At 46.3% G+C, this 26,727-nt stretch overlaps 1 protein-coding gene across 3 annotated transcripts in view; it reads right to left on the reverse strand.

The window, feature by feature from the left end:
* Window positions 1–10,328: 10,328 nt before the first annotated feature.
* Window positions 10,329–26,727, reverse strand: part of Polr3e (RNA polymerase III subunit E) — a 28,353-nt gene continuing 11,954 nt past the window's right edge. For 2 of the 3 annotated variants that reach the window (XM_026781472.1, XM_005351145.3), the window contains 15 exons: window positions 25,711–25,818; window positions 25,343–25,392; window positions 24,383–24,502; window positions 23,503–23,588; window positions 23,182–23,226; window positions 23,010–23,101; window positions 22,046–22,166; window positions 18,922–19,003; window positions 17,605–17,664; window positions 17,358–17,515; window positions 16,819–16,880; window positions 15,818–16,341; window positions 14,032–14,109; window positions 12,002–12,127; window positions 10,329–11,111 (listed from right to left, as the gene is read on the reverse strand). In XM_026781472.1, the coding sequence (XP_026637273.1) occupies window positions 11,055–11,111; window positions 12,002–12,127; window positions 14,032–14,109; window positions 15,818–16,341; window positions 16,819–16,880; window positions 17,358–17,515; window positions 17,605–17,664; window positions 18,922–19,003; window positions 22,046–22,166; window positions 23,010–23,101; window positions 23,182–23,226; window positions 23,503–23,588; window positions 24,383–24,502; window positions 25,343–25,392; window positions 25,711–25,818 (1,769 nt within the window). In that variant the 3' untranslated portion in view covers window positions 10,329–11,054. The remainder of the gene's footprint in view (window positions 11,112–12,001; window positions 12,128–14,031; window positions 14,110–15,817; window positions 16,342–16,818; window positions 16,881–17,357; window positions 17,516–17,604; window positions 17,665–18,921; window positions 19,004–22,045; window positions 22,167–23,009; window positions 23,102–23,181; window positions 23,227–23,502; window positions 23,589–24,382; window positions 24,503–25,342; window positions 25,393–25,710; window positions 25,819–26,727) is intronic. The other variant, XM_013347733.2, reaches the window with a different exon arrangement.

The following is a 26,727-nucleotide window of genomic DNA, read 5'->3' on the forward strand; positions in this document are numbered from 1 at the left end:
CTCATTACAGATGGTTGTGAGCCACCATGTGGTTGCTGGGAATTGAACTCAGGACCTTTGGAAGAGCAGGCAATGCTCTTAACCCCTGAGCCATCTCTCCAGCCCCCTGAGGTGGGGTTTGACCTCAAATTGGTGATCTTGCTGCTTTAGCCTTTCAAGTGCTGGGATTACAGGTATGTTTGTACTGCTACATCCAGCTTTCTTTCCTGCCAACCTGTTCTATGCCCAAACCAGCCAACCAGTTCCCTACATATTCTTCCCAGACAGGCATACACTAGTACAGGAATGATTGCCACCCACATTTAAAAACAATACTGTATTGTAACTACTGTATCTTAATGCAGCTATACAGTGTCACAGCCTCGAGGAGATGGTTTATAGCCTTTAGTTACTGAAAATGTAATGACCACATATGTACGCACATTTGAACATGACTTAGAAGTGAAGGTGAAAAGATGGGCACGCTTCGGCATCACTGAACTGTCGTACTTCAGCTAACTCCATATAAGGCTGCCTGGTTTCTCACACCCATGCCAGTGAGCTTTTGCTTTTTTGAGAAAGGATCTCATTATGTTGCTGAGGCTGTTCAATAAACTTCACATTAAACTAATAGGAGGAGGATGTTTTCCTAATATTTATATTCATCTTATTAATTAAGTATATTCTTTGGCTTTACTTTTTTGCTTTTATTTTTGCTTCTTTGTTGTTTGTTTTTGAGACAGGTCTTCCTCATGTAGCCCTTGCTAGCCTGCAGACCAGGCTGGCCTCTCTGCTGTACTATGATTCCTAGGATGTATGCCACTGCTTGAAGAGTTGACTGTTCCTACTGTTTTGTTAGCTGTTTGTTTCTCCTTTGCCTGGTAAAGAGCATTAGCACTTAGGAAGTATACTTTTGCAGTGGAAGATTGCAAATATTTTCCTTGAATATCTTATTTTACTTTTAATGGCAGTTTGCCAAACAAGTTTATAACCATGTTTTTGGACTAGTGTCTTGAACAATTTGTCCCTTTTGTTTGATAGATCCATCCATCTGAACTAGTCCCCACCAACTGAAATGCCACTCATGAATTTGAACCAATTTTATACTCTGGGATCTGATTTCCGTGTGTTTAGGTCAATCCTAATGGCTATATTTAGATATATATTTTTTAAATGTTTATTTATTCATTTATTTATTATGTATACAATATTCTATCTGTGTGTATGCGTGCAGGCCAGAAGGGGGCACCAAACCCCATTACAGATGGTTGTGAGCCACCATGTGGTTGCTGGGAATTGAACTCAGGACCTTTTATTTGACTCAGGTTTTTTGGGGTTTTTTGTTTTAAAGATTACATACAGTATTCTGCCTGCACATATGCCTGCAGGCCAGAAGAGGGGGCACCAGACCCCATTACAGATGATTTTGAGCCACTATGTGGCAGCTGGGAATTGAACTCAGGACCTCTAGAAAAGCAGCCAGTGCTCTTAACCTCTGAGTCATCTCTCCAGCCCCAATTTTGTTTATTTGTTTGTTTTAAAATTTTGGGGGTTTTTGTTGTTTGTAGCCCTGGCGGTTCTGGAACTTCATATGTAGATCAAGATTTCAATTCAGAGATCCGCCTGTCTCTGTCTCCTGAGTGCTGGGATTAAAGACATGTCTGCCACCATGCCCAATTAAATAGTTATTTTACATGTATGGGTATTTCATCTGCAATGTGCACAGTGTCCACAGAGGTCAAAAGGGGACTGGCTGTCCTAGAACTTGTTGCCCATTGCTGTGCGCCACCATGTGGGTGCTGGGAAAAGAACCTGGGTCCTCTGCAAGAGCAACACATGCTCTGAGCCATCTCTCCAGACCCTTGAAGTCAGTTTTGTTTTGTCTCCCACACCCCACCCCACACCCCGACTGGGTTTTTCTGTAACAGCTCTGGCTGTTCTGGAACTCACTTTGTGGACAGGCTGGCCTCAAACTCAGAGGTCCACCTTACTCTACCTCCTGAGTGCTGCGGATTACAAGCATGTGGAAAACCCACCAGATCTGAAGTCAGTTTTAAAAATTATTTTGTGTGTTTTGCCTATTTTGTGTATTTTGCCTGTATATATGTCTGTACGACATGTGTGCTTGATGCCCAAGGAGACCACAAGATGGTGCCATCCACCAGAACTGGGTAACAAATGTGCTGGGAATTGAACACCAGTCCTCTGGAGAGCAGCTGGTGCTTTTAACTGCTGAGTCATCTCTTCAGCCTGAGGTCAGTTTTACTGTTTGTTTGTTGAGACAAGGTTCCTCTGTGTAGCCCTGGCTGTTCTTGAACTTGAAGATCCTCCTGACCTGTCTCAGATTCTGCACATCTTGGAAGGTTTCTCCAGTAGGCTTTGTAGCTGCTGCTTATGAAGAAGCTAGTGATTCTGGCCGTGTTTTTGAAAAATTAGGAGTAGTTTTACGTGAGAGTTCTGAAAAAATAATTTTTAAAGGTTTACTTATTATGTATACAACATTCTGCCTCCATGTATGCCTGCACGTCAGAAGAGGGCACCAGATCTCATTATAGATGGCTGTGAGCCACCATGTGGGTGCTGGGAATTGAACTCAAGACCTCTGTGAGAGCAGCCAGTGCTCTTAACCTCTGAGCCATCTCTTCAGCCCCTGATAAAATAATTTTAACTAATTAATTTTTCAACTTCTATCTAATTCTTGTCTCACTAACTGGTTTATCTAGAATACCATAACTATGATGACAGTAAACATATTTCTCAGTTTCAACTAAAAGATATGTATACTATTCCATCAGTTATGATGCTGGGATTTTACTCATTCAAGAATTTGTTTAAGAAATTATATTTTAATTTATATCAAGTAAATTTGTATCTAATTAGGCAACATTTATTTCCATTTACTGTGTATATGTATATACCCTTTCCTTCCCTTTTGGTCACAGAAAGTAACATAGTGTCTTATACTTTGTATGATAACACCTAAAATGTCTCTTGGCAAACTCTCAGCAAACTTCTTTCTCACACGTCCTGATGTTGTAGGTTACTGTTGGGGAATAATTAATCTTCAGGTGTGTGACTTCAGTTTACAATGCATTTGTTGAACTTTATGAAGCTCTGATTCTTTGCCTGTCTAAAACACCTGATGGTCTAATAAAGAGCTGAATGGCCAGTAGTAAGGCAGGAGCAAGGATAGACAGGGCTAGAGAGTATAAATAGGAGAAATCTAGGCGGAGAGAAGGAAGAACAACAAAGCAAGGAGAGGAGGATGTCAGGGACCAGCCACCCAGCTACACAGCAAGCCAAATGGAGAAGAAGGTATACAGAAATAGAGAAAGATAAAAGCCCAGAGGAAAAAGGTAGTTGGATTAACATAAGAAAAGCTGGAAAGAAACAAGCCATGCCAAGGCCGAACATTCATAAGTAAAAATAAGCCCCTGGTTTATTTGGGAGCTGGGTGGTGGGCCCCTCAAAAAGCCAAGAGTAAAACATCATACCACATTTTGGTACCCAACATGGGGTGCCAATTATTGCCCTCTTTTTTTAATTGTCTGTCTTTTAAACTATGGCTATTCTAGTCAGCAACTGCAACTCAACTGTTACTAGCAGCAGCTAGGCTGCAAGAGCCCGCAGCCTGAAGATTCTGTTCCCTCAGGCACCAACCTCTTTCAAAACTACTAAGAGAACTTATCTGTGTCCTGCTAAAGAATTCAAGATTCAAAGGCTGTGGTAGAATCCTGCTTCCCAGAGAGGTTGAATAGCAAACAGCTCACCCAGCTTGCCTCCTCTTGTCTCCCAAGAAGTCTTTGTGTTTTTGCTCACCCCTCTTTATAAACCCTTTTCCACATGGCTCCTCCCTACTACTTCCTGTCAGTTAGTTGCTGACGCAGCCTCTGGGTCATAGGTAAATTTTATTTAATCAAACACATCTTTGTATCATTAAACATATGTTCCAGAGCATAGACAAAAGTAACACACCTTAAAATAACATTCTATAACAGGTTATCTCACCCTACATAACTGCAGTTTTGTGCTCTGATCTATATTTACATATTTCTCTCACCCCTGATAACATTATTACTTCTCTGCACTTTATTTTGCTATTGTACCTACAAGTAAGATCACATATTTCTGTGTGTGCCAACCTTTTTCTCATGCTAAATACTATTCCCAATGTGAATGTGTTTATATACTACAATCTATCCATGTTGATGAATGCTTTGGCTGTTTCCATATCTTGGATATCATGAACAATGCTTTAATGAATAAAGAAGTGCAAGTACCTTTCATAGCTGGGTTTTTTCCTTTGGATATGCCCGGAAGAGGACTGCTGGATCCTACAGTAAGTCCATCTTTATTTAACAACCATAGTTTTCCATGGTAGCATCACCAGTCTCAATTCCCGCTAATCATGTATAAGGATATCAGAATATCATTTCTGCATACCTTCAGCATTTCTTTTTGATAATTACCATATGAGCAAATGAGAAGACATCTCACATCATTGGGATTTGCATCTTCTTAGTGGCATCTACATGTACCTGTTGATACTTGGTATCTTTGTAGAAGTGTCATTCAGGTTTTTTTGTTTGTTTGTTTTGTCATTTTTTGAGACAGGGTTTCTCTGTAGCTTTGTAGCCTGTCCTGGAACTAGCTCTTGTAGACCAGGCTGGCCTTGAACTCACAAAGATCTACCTGCCTCTGCCTCCAGAGTGCTGGGATTAAAGGCATGCACCACACCCAGCTACAACTAGGTTCTTTTGTTTTTGTTTGGTTTCCCTGTGTAGCCCTGGTTAAAATCGGGTTTTTTTGTTTTTTGTTTTTTGTTTTTTTTTTTTTTTCGAGACAGGGTTTCTCTGTGGCTTTGGAGCCTCGAACTCACAGAGATCCGCCTGCCTCTGCCTCCCGAGTGCTGGGATTAAAGGCATGCGCCACCATCGCCCAGCCAAAATCGGGTTTTTTTGTGGTAGGTTCCTGTTTGGTTGGTTGCTTGGCTTTCTCGGTTGAGTTCCTTATGTTTGGCAGTAATCCCTTGCCAGGTGTGTGGCTTGCAAATATTTTCTCCCAATCCACAGGTTGCCTTCTTGTTCTGTTTCCTTCCTGGAAAGGAGCTCTGTCGTCTGATAAGTAGTCCCATTTATGTTTTGTTGCCTGTGTTTTGACCAAAAATCCATTATCAAGACCAAGGTCAAGTTGTTTTCCAGTTTTGTTTTATGGCCATACAGGTCTTATGTTTAGATCTTTAATCTATTTTGATTTTTAAGTATTTTAAGCACATGAGTGTTTTATCTGCCTGTCTATGTGCTATGGGACAATGGTCTTCTACTCTGTGAAGACTTATCACTTGTACTGCTTTAATAAAATGCTGATTGGCTAGTAGCCAGGCAGGAAGTATAGACAGGGCAACCAGAATAGAATTCTGGGAAAAGGAAAGGCTGAGTCTGCAGTCATCATCCAGACACAGAGGAAGCAAGATGAGACTGCCTTGCTGATAAAGGTACCAAGCCATGTAGCTAACACAGACAAGAATTATGGACTAAAGTAAGTTAACAAGAAGCCTGAGCTAATAGGCCAGTCAGTTTATAATTAATGTAGACCTCTGTGTGTTTCTTTGGGACTGAACCACTGCGGGACCAGGCAGGAGAGAAATCTCTGTCAACATCCATGCTCATGGAGGCCAGAGAGTGTTGGATCCTCTGGGACTGGGGTTACAGATGGTTGAGTTACCATATGAACTGGGAATTAAACCCAGGTCCTCTAGAAGAGTAGCCAGCACTTAACAGTGATTAAGTCATCTCTCCAGGCCCTTAAGTTGATATGTGCATACACGTTAGATGAAGGTCCAGTTTCATTCTCCTCCAGGTAGATGTTGCTGTAGTTTGGATCTGAATCCCAAATCCACAGTTTAAAGGCTTAGTCACTGCCTGGTGCTATGGGGGAAGAGGTGGTGGGAAGCTTGGGGATGGTTTTATGTCATTAAGCATGTACCCTTGAAGAACAGGGGGATCCCTTCTCTCGCCCACCATGCTTTCTATCTCGGTATGTGTGGTGGGGGTGGGGGTGAGGATGCTTCTGGTCATTTTGTCCCACCAGGCACTTCTACCATGATATGCTGTATTATCTCTGGCCAAAAACAATGGGGCCAACAGATCATGAAGTAAGATCTGTAAGAGCTCTATGTTGAGATAACTTTCCAAGTTGTTCCAGGTGGTTATTACACATTTTTCCCATTACAACTCACTGAACATATAACCCTTCTCAATGATGTCTTTTTATGCCAGCACCAAGCTGTTTATTACAGACTTTAAAACCAGGTACTACCATTCCTCACATTTTGATATTTTTGTTCAACTTTGCTTTGGCTACTTAGGGTCTTCTGAGTTTTAGGGTTATCTTCTGTGCGCCTGTGAAAAATGCCACTGAAATTTTGGTAGGGGTGCTTTTAACCCATAAACTACTTTGAATGGTATAGATTTTAACAGTGTTCAGACTGTGAAAACAGTCTCCCTCCACTTTTATCTTGAATTCTTACCAACGTTGTTCACTTCCTTAGCTAAGTTTACTATGATGCCGTCATGTGGGTTTTTTTTTGGAGAAATTCCACTGTACTAATCTGTTTTTGCTGTAACTTTACTGAATATATACTAGAACAGGTTTCTTCCTTTTGTTGCATTCTTCAGAGTTCCCTATATCTAAAGCCATGTCATCTGCAAACAAGACAATTTGACTTCTTTCCATCCCAGATGCTTTTATTTTTCTTGTCTAATTGCTCTGGCCAAGACTTCGAGTACTACTGAATAAAAGTGATGAATGGGTATCACTGTCCTTGAACTTAGGAAGCTTTCAGTTCACATCACTGCATGCAGTACTTGTGGCTTTTGTTGTACACAGCTTATGGGAGCTCTGCTTCACCTAATGTTTTAAGAGTTTTCAATATGAAAACAGCCTTAATTTTGTCCATTGCTTTTTCTGCATCTATTGAGATAGTCGCTCTGTCCTTCATTCTGCTAACATGTTACATCACACTTGTTGATTTATGTTTGCTTTAACATTCTTAAATTCCACCGTCAAATCTCACTTGAGATCTTCTCCGTGTGTTGAGTTGCACATCTTGATTGGAGATGGCGATTTTCCACATTTGACCTATTCATATAACATAAACTGGATTAAATAGGTGCCCTATAAATAATCTCAATCTGCCTTGCTTCATTCCTTCCCTCCCTCCCAGGTTCTTGCTACATCAAGCTAGTTTTGATTTTATGATTTTAAGGCTTACATTCCTACCATGGTCCTTGTTTTACAGCTTCTGTGCCTAACTATGGTAATTTGATATGCTGCTAGTCTACTAGTGTCAGAGGAACTTGTAAGTTCAATCACTGCTTGGTAAGAAATTGGGGTGCTGACATTTAACCCTAAGAGTGTTTTAAAGATGAGATATAAGCATAATATCTATCTATGCTTTATTCATTAATTGATGTTGTAGATTCCTTTGTAGCCAGCTTTAAATTTTAAAAAATACATTTATTTGGGAGTAGGAAGCAAGGTGCTAGGGTGGATGTCAGAGGAAAACTTAGCAGGGGTTGGTTCTGTCAACCCTGTGGTTCTGGAGTTTGGGCCTTCATTCAATCTACATGGTATCAGGCCATCAAGGGTGACAAGTACCTTTACCTGCCTGTGTGTGTACACTTAAGTGTCTGAGGAGGCCAGAGGCACAGAATCCCCTTGGGTCTGGAGTTACAGGCAAATGAGCAGTATCCAAAACTGGCACTGGAAACATAGCTCAGGTCCTTGGCAGGAGCTGTACGTGCTCTTAACCACTGTGCCATCTTTCCAGGCTCCATGGCCCTGAATTTTGAGTTACTGATAGACCCTGATTATAATCTTGTTTGGACTGAAAACTGTGTTTGTTCTGCAAACCCTATAAACTTTCTTCATTCATTTTCCTTTGCTCTCTCTTGGTTGGTTCTGCAGTTGACACAGCTACATTCTTTATGTGTTTTTTGCCTTCAAGAACTGACACCCCCTCCCCCCCAAACTTTCTGTAACTCTGGCTTTCCTGGAACTCACTCTGTAGATCAGGCTGGCCTCTGCCTCCTGAGTACTGGAATTAGTCGTGTCACCACACACCTAACCCTCCCCCCACTTTTTTGCAACAGGGGCGGGGGATTGGGTTCTTTTACTTTTCCACTTTGACCATTTAGTTTCCCGACTTGATGGAACTTGGTATTTTATTGTTTTGCGGAGTTTAAATTGACATCTTTTTATGGTCTGTTACTGGTGCTTAGTTTTATGTTCCCATAATTGTACTTGACCCTTGCAGCTGTGTGTTATGTATGTTTGAAGTAGAAACTTGTTTCAGGTTTATCAGATTGAATATCTGGCAAAATACTTCACCCATCAGCCTATCCAGAAGTTCTAATTAAGCCATCTGTTTAAGCAAGCTTGTTGCCAGAGTCCTCAGCAGACTGATTCTGTACCGAGTCAGCAGGTACATGAGCCACACACCTAGGATTAGGAGGCTTCTCTGGAACCTGAAGATCTGCTCGAGTATACCAGTTAATGGCTAAAGTCCGTGTCCCTATGATCGGACCTCCAGCTGGCTAGGTGCCCTGGAGTAGGCATAGACCATAGAGTTAGAGGGGATAGTCGAGATACTATGCTCATAGGGTTGGCCTGGATTAACTGAGGTCACTCTAGTGCTAGGATTTACTGGGATATAACTAAACCTTGGGTCTGCTTAAGCCTGGAGCTGCAGTGGGATGGGTAAGGTAATAGGAGCATGCATTGGATACACATTTGAAGCCTCAGACAACGGGGGCCAAGTGACGCCGGAGGTGGTCTAAAACCCTGGTCCACTATAACCTTGAGGTGGGCTTGAATCCTAAGTCCTTAGGAATCAGTAAAATTCTGGGGTTAAGTCATAAAATGAGTAGGCCCAAAGAGTCAGGCCATGGGTACTCTTCCTACAGTGTGTGGAATGGGGGCCAAAGCAGAGGCCGGTGCTCATTTCCCAGTTCTTCCTGCAACACTGTCTCTCAACACAGACTGGGTTTGGGGAAGAGTGTTATAAAGCTGACTTCCTCTTTATTAAATGCCTTATGTTGGCTACATATAGGTGCTAAGATCTCCCTCATGTCCCAATTGCTGCTTTTCTTTAGCATTCCATCCTTCCTATCTCGAATGCACTTAGCTTTTTAAATTTGGTCTTTTCTTCTTCTTCTCCTCCTCCTCCTCCTCCTTTTTTTTTTTTTTTTTTTTTTTAATAATTTAAAGCATGGCCTTCCTGAGATGGGACTGAGTAAATTCTTTCTAAATGGGAATCTGTCCTAGTTCTGTGCCAGCCCATATGAAGGCTTCCCCTTTCCACAGGGCAAAGAGATCCTGGTATACAATGATAAGGACATATTCCTCGTCAGTTCTGTTAACTTTTGTGTTGTTTTTCAACAAAGGATTTCTCTAGGTAGCCCTAGCTGTTCTGTAAATCAGGCTAGCCTCGAATTTACAGAATCCGCCCATCTCTGCTTCCCGAAAACTTTATCTGATCTGTTAACCCCTCACAACTGTTAACCCCCTCACACATGTCAACGATTACCAAGAGCATGAGCCACCCCGTTAAACAGTGTTATAAACATCCCTGATTGATCCCTTACTGAGCACACTGAAGTATTTAATACTTCATTTCCTGAAGAGAGGACAGCACAGAGCATCATTTCAACCTTATGCAGCAGAAGATGCACTACAGCAACAAGTCTCAACTAGACAGCAAAAGTCACATCTCACCTAGCCTAGATCACCTTTCCCCATCTTCTGGGGCAATAGTGCCTGCCATGTTCACAAGCTACATGCTGCAACTCAGCATGTAAATCCTAGCTCCAGAGGGTAGGTGAGGTGTAAAGTACCACATTCTGAAGACTTAGTACAAAAAAAAAAATACTTTTATTACATTTTGATTTTAAATATTTGGGTCTGAAGTACATATTTTTAAAACTATTTTAAAGTCGCCACTAAAACCTTAAGTGCTCACATCCCATGGAAGGAGTTTGCCCCCGCCAGCTCCCTTCCCTCCTTAAAAAGCTGTGTTCACTCTCCATCCTTCTTTCCTTTTGCTTCCATGTCTTCAGCTAAGACCACTCAGTGGCTGTACCTATCAGCTTGGCAGCCTGAGCAGTATGAGCGGAAGCCCAGTCTTCAGGACCTGCAGGAACTCTGTGAGACCAGCCTCACAACGTCAAGGTGAGTTCATGAGCTGCTGTGACGGTGTCATGGACTTCCTTCTCTCTTTAGTACTTAATGTTTTGAGAGCACAGATGACATTTTCTTGCTGCAACTATTTGAGGACAGTAGCACCATGATGCCAGTTTAGTGTTAGCATTTATTTTAAAAATACACAAAATATAATTTTTTTACATCAATTCATCAAACAGTGAACCTCGCTTTCACACTGTTCCACACTTACCTGGTTCAGTTTGCACCCTTATGCGAACATTAGGAGAAGATGGAGTTGATCTAATGTTTTGTTATGGTTTGTGTAAACAGTTGAGACCACTGTAGAAAGTAGGCTGTTGTAAAAGGTAAAGTGGCCTCAGAAACCCAACAGTAAAAGAATTCAATTTGGTTTAGTAAAATTGGCAGAAGTCTTAGCATAGACAGACTCTAAGACTAGTTATTGGCTTGTAGGCATTTAAAATATTAAAAACCGTAAGGTTCTCTTCATCATGTAAACATAACTTTGTTGGCATTCTTTTTAAAAAGGAAAATATTAAACCATGATTTTCATAATCCTGCCCATGTCAGTGTACTCTCTCTTTATTATGAGAATGAAACCAAATAAGCAAAATACATCAGGAATTTCAAATTGTACTTCAAAGAAGGCCCGGCTGGTCTCTGCTGGGAGCGATCTCACTTACGCTGACCCTGTCACTGGCCAAGTATGAGCCCCTCTGTCCTCTGGGCCAGGCAGTGCCGCAGGCCACGAGGTGGGCAGATCCTCTTGCTCTGTCTTGAGGCAAGTCGAGACTACTGGCTCTGCCATCCTTCCCTGGGCTTAGATTCGCTGAATTAGTGGTTTGCTACTATTGTCAAGATTGTACTGTCCCCTTAAGGTACCACATGCCACCATAGCTTACACAACAGTCCTAGAAATTAAGGAAACAGGAAAGATAACTGTTACTATCACAATTTGGTTTACAAGAAAATACAAATAGTCCATCAGAAACTGAGTATGCTACTGAGTAGCTGTTGGTCCCTAAAGGGTTGAGCTACCATCCCTCAAGAACAGTTTAAGAGGTATTATTATTATTATTATTTTTGGTTTTTTCGAGACAGGATTTCTCTGTGGCTTGGGAGCCTATCCAGGAACTAGCTCTTGTAGACCAGGCTGGCCTTGAACTCACAGAGATCCACCTGCTTCTGCCTCCCAAGTGCTGGGATTAAAGGCGTACGCCACCACCCCCTGGCTGTTTAAGAGGTATTATAAAATAGATGTGTTGCATAAACAGAAAACATAAATATTTTTCAAGTTGACCAAGACAAAGGGATTAATAAGGCCTTCACCTACATGACTAAGATAACAGGGAACATGTCAGTGGCTTTCTGTGCTCAATTCTACAGATGTACCACAGTTTAGAAAAGCATTTAAAGTATTTTCATATTAAGCAAATAGTACTCCTTTTTAAATTAAAAAAATGGATTGTACTGAAAGTTGCATAAGTGGCACAAGATTCACCTGAGGCAGGATCTAGTTTAAGCCTGTCTTTTATTAGGTGAAGATGATGCACACCTCCCCACAACCACTCCACCCAAACTCTAGTGTGTGAAAAGGTTCACTCTCTTGCCAATATACCAATGCTAGTCATTACCAGACAGTGCCCATCAGACTGGTGATTTACTGCTATGCATTTATGGAGCAAGTATAAAGGTACCAGACCCAAGTCCTTTCCACACACATGAGCATCCTTAAAAAGACAGGTCAGAAGCACATCCTAAATGCATGCTCTGGGTGGGGTCCTGTGCATAATGGACATACCTTTAGCACTTTGTCTACATCCTGTTTGCTTAGCTCTTCTCCACATTCCTGAGTCAGCCGAGACTGGATCATGTTCCGGCGTACTCGGTAATTTTTGGAAAATATTTCAAGCAAAACTTGCCGATGCTTTAATAGAAAAACAATGCATTACTATGAGAAATAGTATCCAAATGTGAACTATCCCCAAACAAAAGACCCAAAATGATGGCCTTCAGTGTTTCAGACTGCAAGGAAGGATCTTAGGATGAGCAGTTTGGACATACCGGAATAAAGCAGCAGTTTAAACTAGGTGGGGGAAAGTGTCCAAATTGGTTCAAAATCTTTTTTTTCTTGAGACAGTGTTTCTCTGTAGCTTTGGAGCCTGTCCTGGAACTAGCTCTTGTAGACCAGGCTGGCCTCGAACTCACAGAGATCCGCCTGCCTCTGCCTCCCAAGTGCTGGAATTAAAGGCATGTGCCACCACCACCTGGCTGGTTCAAAATCTTGACCAATAAGCATAACACCGAATCCAGGAAACTAGAAAATGCATTATATTCTTAAAGAGAAATTAAATAGAATGAAGGCTAGATGAGATCTTTCCCAAATATAAAGTTTTAAAAGGCCAGCCTGGGCTAGAGAGAAAACCACTTGTCTCAAAAAATGGAAAGAGAGCATCCAGGATATTTACTGTCTCACATCTCTACGGATAGGAAAAGGTAAAGGAATGTGTCAGCCTACAGGACTCTGAGAAACCACTGTCTAGTGAATGAAGACTTGAGGATGCACCGTCAGTCCACTATGTACAGGGTAATATAAAACTCTCCAGTTGCACTGAAGGGAAGAATATGTCTTAAAGACCTCACAAGAAGAAAGTCACTGAATTTCAGCTCTGAAATAGTTAAGATACCCTCCACCTACAGGGGAAATGATCTGCCCTGGTGGAAAACAAACCATTTCCAAATATGAACAGATGGACACAACTCCGTCCCACTAAAGGCTAAAATGACAAGATTCTAGACACAAAGAGCCAGTCATCTGGAGAAGCAGTGGCACAGGCTTCAGGAGGGTCCCATTCAGCGTCTAAGTTCAACATACTAGTGCAAAGAGGAAGAGAGCCTCTGAGATGGCTCAGCACCCGAGAACCTGAGTTGGGGGAAGGAGAGGACGGAATGGACTCCAGGATGGGCACACCTGTGCCTTAGTGATGGAACTCAACAGATCAACGCGTAAGCCATCACCTCCAAGGAGGACAAGTGGGTCCAGCAGAGTGGAGTCAAATGCCCCACAAAGGTTTTTGGTCTTGAATTTTATTTTGATTTTAAATTGAACATACTACCTTTTTCTCCTCAGTAATCAAAGAAGCTAAGTAGGAAAGCCTGAAGCCACCTTTCCTAGCCAAGAGAACAGGGTCACTCAGGAGCCCTGGTGGAAGCTGGGCTCCACACCCGCTCTTGCTCTCAGCCTTCCTGTCCCTCTGCAGGGAAAAGGGAGACTTCAGTAGGGTCTATTCCTTGTCTGAGCCTAACTGCCACTTCCGCTTAAAAAAAACAAAACAAAACAAATAAAACCCAACTTTGGAGTTCAGGCAAGTTCATGATTTAAAAGCATCTGGATCTCAGCTACCAGAACTACACAAACACAGGAGACCTGGTACCCTGTCTGCCAGAGGGTGACTGGACAAAATAACCCAAAATCCAGGGCTGAGACAGCTAGTAAGAAAACCTTTTGATTCCTGCTGTCAGGGACACTGAGAATCGACTCTACACGGTCTGTAAGCCTGCCTGGCATGTCTATCCCTATGGAAACTCGACAGAAACCGCATTGTGACGCCACTATACTCTGGAAACCAGTCATCTTTCCAATGGTGACTATTTGATGCAAGCAAACCCCCAAGTTCAGGCTCAAACCTGACACACCCTGTCTGTCTTGGTGGGTGTGGAGTAGTTGGAACCTGAGGTGTCCAAGTATATACTCCAGTGCCCAGCTACTAATGGCCTCAACCCTCCAGGACTCCCCTCCTGAGAAAGACACAAACAGAACAAGGACCTCACCTGGTCGCTTATGTCACCAGACTCCCAGAGGGCAAACACCTTCTGCTCGTCCGGAGAAGCAGCAGTCTGTGGGGGAAACTGGCCCAAGCATGAGTTGGTCATTTTCTGTCTTGTAAACCCATTGCCCTGTCCACTTCACCCCACCTTGCCTGTAGCCCAGTCCCTAGGAAAATGTGGTCCAAGCCTAGTTCCTCCCACTCAGCAGCTCTGGAGAGGGCTCCAAGACGCCTGTTAAACAGGTGTTTGGGATAGCATTAGTGGACTGCTGCCCTGAGGTGTCCACCGGGGCTTATGTTCTAAAGCTCCCCGCCCCAGGCTCTTTAGAGCTTCCCACAAGGACAGCATATAAACTGTGGCTCAAGCCAGACCTTGCCAGATTCCCAAGCTTTCCAAGCCACTAGCTTCAGAGGTCAGCCAGAAGAAATGACACAACCCTGATAGCTGGAAAGGAGGTCAGGGAAGAGGCCAGCATCGTGGGCGTCCATCTATCCTACATCTGAAATGGGACTTGATGTGATCTCACCTGATCATGGGAAACTGAGCAACACTGAGGTATTGCTCTACCCATTTGCCAAAAGGAAAAGCATGTTCAGAGCTGTTCACTCATGATTTACAGCTACTCAGCTCATAGCAGCAAGCCACAAGTTGAACTTGAGACTATAAATCTACTTGCTGTTCCTAAGCCTCATCTCCTTTGTATGAAGACACAGACAGCAGGATGACTCAAGGCCTTTTTTTGTCTTGGACATGCTATGAATATGGTCCCTGAGTCAAAGTGCTCCAGACAGGGCTTCGGGTGTCCTCTAGATGCCAGCACTTCCATGAGAAAGGAGCATGGGCATCCAGTAGACCCCTCAGCCCTGTCCATGCAGATGGCCTAAGCAATCTCACTACCACCTGTACATACACAGAAAAGCAGGCTTGCAGAAAACTGGCCCCACTTGCTGAGTGGCCAGGGACCCAATCCCAGCATCTTCTAAAGCAGACCGCAGAAAGTAGGCTCTGCCAGCAGAGAACACAGGGCTTCCTGTCCTGTTCCTTACATACAGAGGCAAGGGCCCTGGCATCACCCTAGGCCACAGGTGATGAGCTTGGCAATGCACATGGCATACTCCCTAGTTAAGAGCCAGCACAGCTGCAGTCTCTCCCACCCCATTTTGCTTCCCAGGCTGGGCAGAGTCTAGGAAAGAGCCCTAACCGCTTCTCTCCGGCCATAGCCAGGTACCCCTTCCCAGAAGAGGGCAACAGTCTGCTCCCACTGTGGAGCCTACTCCATGGGCAGGAAAGAACTGAGGTAGAAGAGGCTCATTCCACCAGCACGCCTAATGCCAAAAGTGTGCAGAGCCAGAGAGTATAGAGTCAACTGGCCCAAAAGCCAGGGAAGTCACCAATCCCCAAACTGTGGGGAAGTGCTCAGCTGATCTCTGTGAAAGCAGATCTGATAGTCTCTATACTAAGGTTCAAATTCCAGCTGTACCATTTATGTCATAGGAACTAAATATTAACCGAGTAGAGGGCTTGTGTTTACTGAGGCCTTGGTATATTGGTTAGAGCCCTTAGGTATCTTTCTTTCCTGTGGTAGAAAACTCAATACATCCACTTGAGATGATGACAGGGAGCCCGAGGGCTCACAGCCATCCGATGTAACATACTCCTATCCACATGCAGTCAGCTGGGGCGGTTGCAAAGGCACACGGAGTCTCCCCATGCTTCTTGATTTCTGAGAAGCCCTCCTGAAGGGCTCTGAGGGACTCTGCTTATCCTGGCAGGGGCAGGCTTTACTTACAGGCACCAGTATCTGCTTGCAGCCAGCGGCCAGCACCGTATCCTGTAGCATGCGGTCTGAGATGCCGCTGAAGAGTGTATGGCCGGGGGGCAGGCCTGCCAGGTGCAGGTTGAAGAGGCGCTTGAGTTCGCTCAGCGTGAGCACAAACTGTCTCTGAAAGGTGGCTTCCACGAAAGCCTTCAGTTCTCGGGCCGCAGGGCTGCTGGCACAGCCTGGTATTGGGTGCCCATTTAGGTTGTCCCCACCCACTGCCCGCCCAGCAGGCAGCCCATTGGCCAACTTGGTGCTGAGGCAGCTGCTGGGTGAAGTGTCCATGGGCTCCTCCTCCTCAGCCTCCAGCTCTTCCCCATCTGCTTCCTCCTCGCTCAGGGGTTCCTCCTTGATCTGCACACTGGGCAGGACTGTAGCTGCCCGCATCTGTTCCTTCCGTCGCTGCAGCTCCCGCTCCAGGAAAGCATGGTTCTGCTGGGCCTTGGTTTTGGCTGTCTGGACCCGCTGTTCCCCAGAGAGCATCCCAGCAGGCCCTGTGTGGAGAGGCAGTATGGCTCAGAACGGCAGAGGTCCCAGGCAGAAAGCATGAAAACAGAGGCCAAACAGAGGAGACCAAGACAGCTCCTGAAGCAAGAAACAAGTGCGGTCTTCCACCCTTTCTGGCTGCAGTGGAGCTTGGCTACCAAATACTGAGGGAAGACATCAAACTGGGCACAACAGAATTTAAGCCCTGCTGAGTACCTGCTAACAACTCCTCTCACATCACCTGCTGAGCCATCAGGTCTCAGAATCCACTTGCCCTGAAAGACACACAGCCCCTCCCCGGGTGGGTGTGGGGGGCTCTGATGCTGCCCTGCTGCACAAGCATTAGGCAAACGGGGGACTGAGGGGCGGGTGGGGTGGAAGGAAGGACACCACAGAAAACGTGAACTGTAAGAACCACAAGTCCTCTGGGCTTGATTCCTGAAAAGGACCCCTCTTGGGCCAGGGACCAGGCTGAAGTCACACACCTGATTGTCCATCCGGCTTCTTTGGCATAGTTTCTTTTACGAGATTATAGACTTTTTCTAATCTGAAAAAAAGAACAAACCCTTTAAACTCTGACCTATATGCTGTACCACCTACCTCGCCATAGGAACAAGCCCCCAAGGACAGGATACTGGGTCACTGAAACACCATGCACACAGGGTTTAGCCAGGCCTTCTCTCCTCTGACTGAGCCCTCTGGTTGTACACATGCCCCCAGCCAGAGACCAGAAGAGGCAGTGTGAGGAGAGCGACCATCCTGTCTTTCCTGCTAGACTATGTGCCTTTCTCCTCTCTAGCCCCTCAACAGAGTAGCTCTGACAAGCAGTGGGTGTCACTGCCATCAAGACCTACGGAGGACTTGGGGTCATTTAGCGATACTCATCTTGGTGAAAAGCAGTACAGAAGTGCACACAGCCCCACCAAGTGTTCCTCACTGCCCAGATCCAGCCCAACTGTGCTGCTCCCAGGAGGTAGGTAGGTCCAGGGCCACCTACTACACCCTTCACCCAACAAGCCCTTACTTGGCCTGAATGCCTGACCACAGCATGTGTTGCCGCTGGACCACATCTGGATGCTTCTTGATAAACTCCAGGTCGTAGGGGAGTAAGAACTCCCAGCCTTTGTTGATCCTCACTACAGCCATGTGCTCCAGAAAGTCCTTCACATCCTCTGCACAGAGCTGAATGGAGGAGGGGGGTAAGGCCTCACCAACCCCAAGCTCCCTCCTGTAGCAAGCCCTGGGCAAGGGTCATGAAGAACACCACTTACTTTGGTCACTGCTGCCACCTCCTTCCTTACCACCCATCGGCTCTGTGTGAACTTCCACATCTGAGGGAGAAAAGCGCCATGTTCTAGGAGGCAGCAACGGGCCTCGAAGAGGCCTGGGCGAAGGTACAAAAGGGGGCACAGAGCCTGGGCAACAGGCCAAAATGGGGCTCCTGCTCTACTCTTAGTATGTGCACTGGGCAGCCTCTTTACCTAAGCCACTTTTAGCCTTTACAGACGTGTTCTCTCCTTCAGAATGGCTGGGCGACCCCATTCCATCCAAAGGAAAGTGTTCAACGGACAGAGCCTTTCTCCTGTGGTTTACTATTGCATCCCCAGGGCCTCCTAAGAGTGCTATGAGGATTCAGCAACAGGGTGCTGCTCTACGGATGGCAACGCTCCACTGTGGTGGCTGCCAATAGTTGGCAGGGCTCCCCAGAGGCTCCAACTCTCTCATTGCCCTGAACTACTCCACAGGAGTACTCAAAAGAAGAGAGTGTGAATGACTGATAGCCAAGAAGAAAGGATGACTGGTTGTCATCTATAGCAACACGTCTTACACAGATCTAGCAGACACCAACACAATGGTATATCCAACACAGACCTAGCAGATGTCAACACCTGGGCACAAGTGAATGCGGCCAGGTGGGAGCAACATTCTGATGCCCCAGATCAAACATACTGCTGAGGCCCCTCAACACTAACTTCCCCAAAAAGCTAAGACTAACTAATCAGACAAGCAACACAGCTGTCTTCAATCTAAGACCTGGTCCTTTCATGACAAACCTGTGCGCAAGCACAATGGGCCATCATGGACAGATTTAAGCAGCTACATTAAGCAATTTAAAGTGTAAATGCCAAGGTTTATGGGGCAGTGCAGACTCCAGAGACATGGGAGAGACTTAAGCTCTGGATATAAACAGGGTGAGAGGAAGGAGTGATGAGCTGGCTCAGAAGTCACAAACTGTAAATATGTAATAAATGCCAGACTATGGTAAAAGGGAACTACTGGGCCCATCCAAAGTAGGAGCTGGGCAGGGCTAAGGACTGTCAGTCATTCACGACAACTGAAAATCCTGATTTAAGTCTGTAACCACTATGAGCTTTGTAATACATCACTCAACCACATGAGCACCACCCATGGGATCAGCAGAGCACTCTGGAGACACAGCAGGATGTCATGAGCCCAGAATGCCCAGAGAACAATGACTATGTGGAACCCCTGGCGGCCTGCTCACAAAGACTGCCCTGCCCAAAGTCAACACCTGCTCTGGATCCCATCCCTCCACCCCCAGCTGTGGCCAGAGCCTAGATACTTACAACAAAGTCCCGGCCTCTGCAGAGCACCTCGGCGGGCATGCCACTGTGAGGACTGGAAGAATCCTTGGGATACAGGATGTCACTGACAAGTCAAGTGAGACAACTGGTCAGTCCCTGCCTGCAGTCCTATCACCACCACACCCGACTCTGGGAGCCCAGCGCTCAGTCGAGCCAGGCCAGGTCACCTTTCAAGGCAATAGGCTTGAGTCTGCAGCCCTCCTCCCAGGCCCAGGAAGACGTGTGGAAAAGAGGAACCCTTCCCAAATCACCTTATCCCATACTAACCTAACCCAAGGAGGAGTTAGGGTCTCAAAGACACATAAGCTTGGGACCTCACGGAGCCCAGGTCTCTTGAGAAGACCAGTATTCCACAGGTTAGATGTCTATGGTTTTAAGAGACCGGAGTACTACCACGGCATACACAACGTGACTCCCACCCTACCTCCCGCCACAGCCCCAGGCCAGTTTTACGGCTCCCCTGCTGGAGGCCCTCCCTTCACATCTGCTAGTCCTGAGCAACTCATGCTCCAAGGTTAGGCTCCATGGGCATAGACCTGGCAAAGTGTTCTTGGCTGCCACACAGAGAAAGGTCCCACTGTGAACTGAACCTTGTTAGGCACATGCTGTGGACCCCTGTGCTTTGAGGACAGAGAGAGACACTGAATGGTGGAGCGCACAGCACACAACACACAAATAAGACATGTTCGAATCACAGTGAGTTTTTTTAATCTTACACAGACACAAAAGACAGACCTGGCTGGAAGAATCATAACCCCATAGAGGCCTCAAAACCCGAGAGAAGGCTTTTAAAAAGCCCAAGATAAGACAGGCCACACCACAGCTAGGCCTCCCAAGGCCACAACAGAAGAGGCAGAAGCCAGGCTGAGTCAAAGCTCCCATTCAAACCAGCTCTCAGCCTCTTAGTGTCTTCAGGTGTGTGTGATTCGACAGCCCCTCCTGGCTCCTGCGTTCACAGTCCAAAAACACACAGTACTCATGCTCACATTGAACAAGCAATGTGCTGTGATCAACTCTTCCATAAAGAAAACTGGGGGAGTCCAGTCAGAGGGAGGAGTGATATCATGAGCTAGGGGGCCAAGACCATGGTGGGGACACCCACAGAAACAGTTGACTCGAGCTAGTGGGGGCTCACTGACCCCAAACTGACAGCTGGGGAACCTGCTTAAGACCAAACTAGGCCCTCTGAATGTGGGTGACAGTTGTGTGGCATAGACAGTTTGTGGGGCCACTGGCAGTGAAACCAGTATTTATTCCCTAGTGCATATGATCTGGCTCTTTGGAGCCCATTCCCTGTGGAGGGATACCTTACTCGGCCTAGATGGGGGGGGGGGGGTTCTGGCTTAAGTGTTGACTCTCCATGGGAGGTCTTACCCTCTCTGAGGAATGGATGGGGGGTGGGGTGGGTAGAAGGTGGAAGGAAGGGGAGGACAGGAGGGAGAGGGAACTGAGATTAGTATGTAAAATAAGATTGTTTTGAAAATAAAACTGGATAACCCAACAGCAAGGTCTATTATCCAGCGAAGGGCGCCACCAGGTGGCAGTAAAAGGAAAATACTTTACCATCAGGTCGGCAATTAAGTAATGACATTAATGCAAAAAAAAAAAATATTTTGAGTTTTAGAGCTATTCACATTTCATATTATTCACTTCACACTACATTGCTCACAGGGTGGGCTTTGCTAATGTATCTACACCATCTTATTCTAATTAAAGTATGCATTACCAGAGTTGGCTTGACATGTTCCAGGCATTGCACTGAGAGCTAGGAACTTTGGGATAAAAGAACAAGTCTGTTCTTTCCTCCCTCAGAACTGACAGTCAGGAGTCTGGCAGAAGAACCAGGAGAAAAGAAGCTACTGAACACACTGAGTTGCAAAGCCATGACCTGTGAACCCCAACAGGCAATGTACAAAGAAAACCCCACTTAGACATTTCTTAATGCTACAGAGGAAAGCCAAAACAAAGAGAAGTGCTTCAGAGCAACCAGAGGAAAACAAAGAATACAATCGAGGAATAAGAACCAGGCCGACAGGCAACTTCTTCAATCACAACTAACGTCAGAACACAGCCAAGTCAGGCTAGGGAGATGGTCATAGAATAAAGCCCCTGCCGCACAAGGAGTGCACCAGAATTCAGATCCTTACAGCTCACACAAAAAAAGCAGGGAGGTATAGGCAGGCTGATCTCTGTGAGTTCGAGGCCAGTCTGATGAGAGTTCCAGGACATGCTCCAAATCTACAGAGAAACCCTGTCAAAAAAACCCCCAAAACTAAAATAAGTAAATGAAAAGTCAAGCATGCACTGTTGTAGAGGAGGATCTGAGTTTGTTTCCCAGCCTCTGGCCTCCAAGGTACCTGCACTCTCACCTACAACTACACACACACACACACACACACACACACACACACACACACACACACACACACTAAGGACAACCATGTATAATCCCAGCACTTGGGAGGCAGATAAGAGACCCCCATGGCAAGGTGGCTAAATTAACAAGGATGGGGAACTCCAGGTTCAGCGGAGATCCTGCCTCAATAAGTAAAGTGAAGACCAATCAAGAAAGACACTTGACGTCAACATTGGGCCTGTACCCACACAAGAACACATACACGCATGTTTAACAGATACCCAGAGAATCATACCAATGTATGAAGGGAGAATAATCACCAACTTAAAAACCATTCCTTGCAGATCTGCATTAAACGCACTCATTAGAAAGACTGAAGTTACCCCAGATGGGAACTCAGACACACACAGGAAAAAAGCATGATACAAAAGGCAGACATGTGAATAAGTCTAAGAACACTGAACAAAGTCTTATGGGCCTGAAAATATAGACAGAATTAAAATATACACATGGGAGGAAATAACTAAAATATTCTAAGACTCTGAACTGTCTCTGAAGGGAATAAAAGACAATCCATGCGCAGCTGAGCTGTCACAGGTGCACACCCAAACCGTGGGGAACCGGCAGAGTCAAGACACTAACCTCCAAATAAGTATGAAAAAAGAGAAACAGAGTCCTGGAAAACGTAAAATGCAACTAGGCAGAACAACATCAATAATGTAATTAAATTTACAGACTCAAGCTGCTTACCTTTTCACCACCCAGTTCCCTTGAACTAACATCGCCACCTTCTGGATTCCACGCAGAACAGCCACAGAGTCCACGGAGGGGCCCAGGAGGCTCATGAGATTGGCAAAAGGCATGACTTTCACTGAGGGGGACAAAGGACACAACTCACTGGTCAAGTGAAGAGGCCTGACCTTTCTATCTTCCCCACCACGTACTCGCACAGCATCAAGCTCCCAGCTCCTCGAATGGGAGTAGTAACAACGCCTGCTGTAGTTTAGCTGGTAGCAGACTATATACCAGACCTGTGTCTCTCACTGAACAAACATGAGGAACTACATGTTCAACTACATATCCAAGGAGCATGGAGAAAATTCTGTCACTACTAGGTCCAAAAAGAGTTGAAAATTCCTCACTTTCAGCTGGTTACAAAAGGTAGAGTCAGGATTTGAACCTAGACCACCTGTGATACATCAGGGAGCCCAGGGTGAAGCCTAGGGAAGGCCCAGAGTCCCCAATAGAAGTCCAGGAACAAGGCAAGTATGGCACAGCAGAGAGCTCCCACCCAATCCAGGCCTAAAGCTTTAACATTGACTTCTCAGAGAAGCCCAGAGCTTGGGACTCGACTAGTCTTCAAAGGCTCTCTGCCTCTGCCTAAGAGAAAAAGGAGCTAGTACTTATTGTATTGAGCCCAGTAAGGCATCAAGAGCAAGTCCTACTTCACATCCCATACAAGACTGCTCAGCCCCATCAGTGTCCAGGAACCCCACTAGTCTTTTAAAGACAGACCAAAGATAGGCCAACCTGCTCAGGCTCCTGCTGGAGAGGGCTGCAAAAGTCCACCTGAAGGGGCAGTACCACCTGGGTGACCTGACACAGCCGTGCATTATCTGATCTGCCCAGACAAGAATGGAGCTACCTGAGCTGAGCAGACTCTGGGGAGTAGTGGCTGCTGCCTTTGGTCCTGGAGACAGAGAGCAGCACTCACCATTCTTCATAAGGACCTTAATCTGATCAGCCAGGGGCAACGTGCGCAGCTGAGCCATGGATAGGACATTGCTGGGAGCCACAGGCTTGTCTCTGTTGGAAGCAGGGGTGAGTAGTTAGAGGAAACCAGTGGGAGATAGTGGGAGGTACTGTGGGGGACAGCCCTTACTCACTTCTCCTCCTCTGGGCTGGGTGGCATGAGCATCATGAGGTATTCGCTGTAAGAGGTAGGGGTGGAGGGGTATCAGAGACTCTGTGGGCTCTGCCTCACTCCTGCATGTGAGCTCAGACCACAACCAGATTGAAACTTGGGGAGGTATAAGCAGGGGCCCACCTTCCCCATCCCCAATAGTCCCCAGCTCCCAGACAACAGCCCTATAGAACACGAGTCACCTATCCCTCTCCAGGGGCAGGGGCAGTGTCCCTCCTTCACCCTGTCCAGAGTCTTAACAGGCACTTTCCCGGAGCCTCTAGTCAGCACCAGCCAGTCCCACCTGGGTGACTTGACGAGCTCTGTGTTCTCCACCCCACTGGATCCCTGGCACAGCAGGTACTGGCGTTCGTGCTCTGAGCGGCTATCCTGTGGGGAAAAGGCAGGACAGATGACCCCCACTCCAGCCACAGGCTCACTTGCAGTGTCTTGAAAACAGCACACACAAAGCCTCCGCATTGTGGTCTCAACCACCTACCCCCTGGCTTTAGGACCCCAGCCCTCGTGCTGTCTATGGTGCAGAAACACCAGCCAGGATGAGAAGTGAGCTAGCATTCACCAAGCACCCGCCATGTGCCAGACTCTGTACCAATGCTTATCTACACAGTAACTAAGTCTATAAGGCTCTTACTATTCTTGTTTCATAGACAAGAAAACTGAGACTCAGAAAGGAAAGGCAATTTTCAACCCAAGGTCACATGGGAAGAAGCTGTAGTGTATCTGTAAGTCTGACCCTGAATCTAAGGCTCTCCAATACTAATCTCTTCCTGGAAGGTTTCAGCTGGTCCTTCCTGCAAACACCAGGGAATTCTAGTCCAGGCACCAGGGAGTTAATGTCCAACCGTTTCCTTTATTCGGTGTATCATCAGGTACTAGGCTGCAAAGCCCTAAAAACCAGCCCGGCGAGGCAGAGCATGACAGCAGATTCTCCAGTGCAACCCCAGACGAAGAGTCTAGTCTGCAATCAACATTCATGGTGTGTGCAAAACTACCAAACACCAGCCCCAATGCACGCACAGCTTAGTGGACTAAGACCCCTAAATTCTAACAGTGGAGCTCTGCTCACAAGGCCTCCAGGCTCTCTACAGTATCACTGTGAAGCTAGAGGTGAGGCGAGCAGCTTCCAGGCCTCAGGGCTCTTCCCAAATCCTGCCCTGGCTCACCCTCACGCCATAGTAGTGCAGGTGGACCCAGGGTTCCTCTGCATGCTTCTTCTGCAGGAACTCATAGGATTGCACGCGGCGCTGGCGGGCCTGCTCCGACTCTGGCCGTGAAAACCGCACCTGTGGAGAGGGGAAAGGTCACACCCTCAGGTCTGTGACCCCACAGTTTTTGCCAGATCAACAGCTTGCGTGTGTGCATGCATGCGTGACAGCACTTGCACTCCACCTCCCTCTCCACTTCTGAAATTCAGTCTTCAGTCTGTGAGCTGCCAATGCAAGCTGAAAGTGGTGTTTTCTTGCTTTGGCCAACTCTGGCCAAGGCTTCCACCTGGGCCCAAGGGTACCAAAGCACACCTTTTCAGACAAGAGTATTTACCCAGGAAGTTTTAAAGGCTACCCAACAAGCTGCAGAGGAGAGGACAAGTCTCTGAGACTTAAAGTCTGCCACATCACTTGAGGAGAGGACAGTCCACTAGGATGTACAGACTACAGCCATTTCCATGCCTGCTGTGACCCTGTAGCCTTTTTCTTTCCCTGTTCATTGTCAACTACATTGTCAACTACATATGCATAAATAATGCATAATCAGGAGTGGAAAGATTCTTCTAAATCTTTCAAAATCAAGATTAGCATGCTAACCACTCTTCTGTACGCATCAAAAAGGCAGAATCACACAGGTAATTAACAAGGAACTTTGTGAGCCGTGTGGCTTCATGGGGCTCCTGGGCTGCACCTCCCTGTTCCCAAGTACCACCTGCCACACCCCAGGATCCCAGCTGTTACACAGAACAAGGCTATCCCATTTACAACAGGAGTCAGGCTGGATGTGGGGGGTGATGCTCAACCATACTCTGCATCTGTTACTCTTAAATATGGAAAAGCCCTTTCTGCTCAGACCCTGCAGCCCTTGTTGTCTTTTGCCATCCATGCTGCTCCCTCCTGCCCAGGGCCAGAGCTCACCGTGATCTGCTTAACGTCCTCTTCTGCCTCATCCTGCGAAGAATCGCCTGCTGCAAAGCAAGCTGTCAGTACAGCCTCTGCTGGGACTGCTCATTCCGCCCCAACACCACCCTCTCCTCAGGAAGGCCAACATGGGGCCTGTGACTTAAGGACAGTGGTACTCACTGGGCCAATTTAACCCTCAGGGAATGCCTAGCAATCCGTGAGGTCATTTTTCGGTTGTCCCAAATGTGAAGTTAGGAGCATTTAGTAGGTAGGAGGAGCCTAGGATGCCAGTAATCATCCCATAATCATGCTATAATCTGACCATTTTCTCAGGATGACCCACCCAGACCACACCCAGACAGTCAGTCAGTCAGCAGGCTCACCCTCATTGGCTGCCTCCCTCTCTCGGTGCTTGGCATCTGCCTTGTCCAGGTAGGAGAAGCTGGGTCGAAGCTGTAGGATGCCATGTAAAGGTGTCAGGTGGAGTTCACCTGGCAAAGGAAGAAGGGCTTGAACCTGCCCCTATGAGCCAAAGCTGCCATAGCCACCTTACTCAAAGGAATCCCCAAATCCCCCGACAAACCACCAATTCTACTCCAGTCCCAATCTAGATGCTTCAGGAATATCAGGCCAGGAGTTATTTCTAACTCTTATCTGATCCTGCCAGGCACTGCCAGCACACCCCAGAACAGGAGCCTAACTCTGCTCAGACACTTCAGACTCACCTCCCTACACTCCCCCAGCACCCAAGTCAGGTCTCCTCTTCTCACAGCTACTGTTCCTCCAGCCACAATCAACAGCTCACCCTCTTCCCCTCTGCCACACTGCCGTTGCCAGAAGCCCCACTGAGTTCATCAGAAGACAATCTCTGTGACCTGCCTCTGGCTCTAAGAATTATAGCTCTAGGGCTGGAGAGCAAGCTCAGTGGTTAAGAGCACTTGTTGCTACTGAAGAGGACCCCAGTCTGATCCCCAGCATCCACATGGTAGCCAGACAACCATCTGTAACTCTAGCTGCAGGGGATTCAATGCCCTCTTCTGACCTCCTCAGGCACCAGACATACACACAATGCACATAAACACATGCAGACAAAACATTCAGACGTATAAATCTAAAAAAAAGTGTAAAAGAAATGTAGCTTTGAGCCAGGTGGTGGCAGCGCACACCTTTAATCCCAGCACTCAAAAGAAAGAGGCAAGCAGATCTCTGTGAGTTCAAGGCCAGCCTGGTCTATAAGAGCTAGTTCCAGGACAGGCACCAAAACTACGGAGAAATCTGTCACTAAACAAAACAAACAAAAAACAAAAAAACAAAGAAACAAAGAAAAAGAAATGTAGCTTCAAAGAGATACAGCCTTGAGAACATGACACAGCTCTATGCCTCTACAGATGTGCTTATTC

The sequence above is a fragment of the Microtus ochrogaster genome, chromosome 8 (genome assembly GCF_000317375.1).
Source record: "Microtus ochrogaster isolate Prairie Vole_2 chromosome 8, MicOch1.0, whole genome shotgun sequence".
NCBI lineage: Eukaryota > Metazoa > Chordata > Mammalia > Rodentia > Cricetidae > Microtus > Microtus ochrogaster.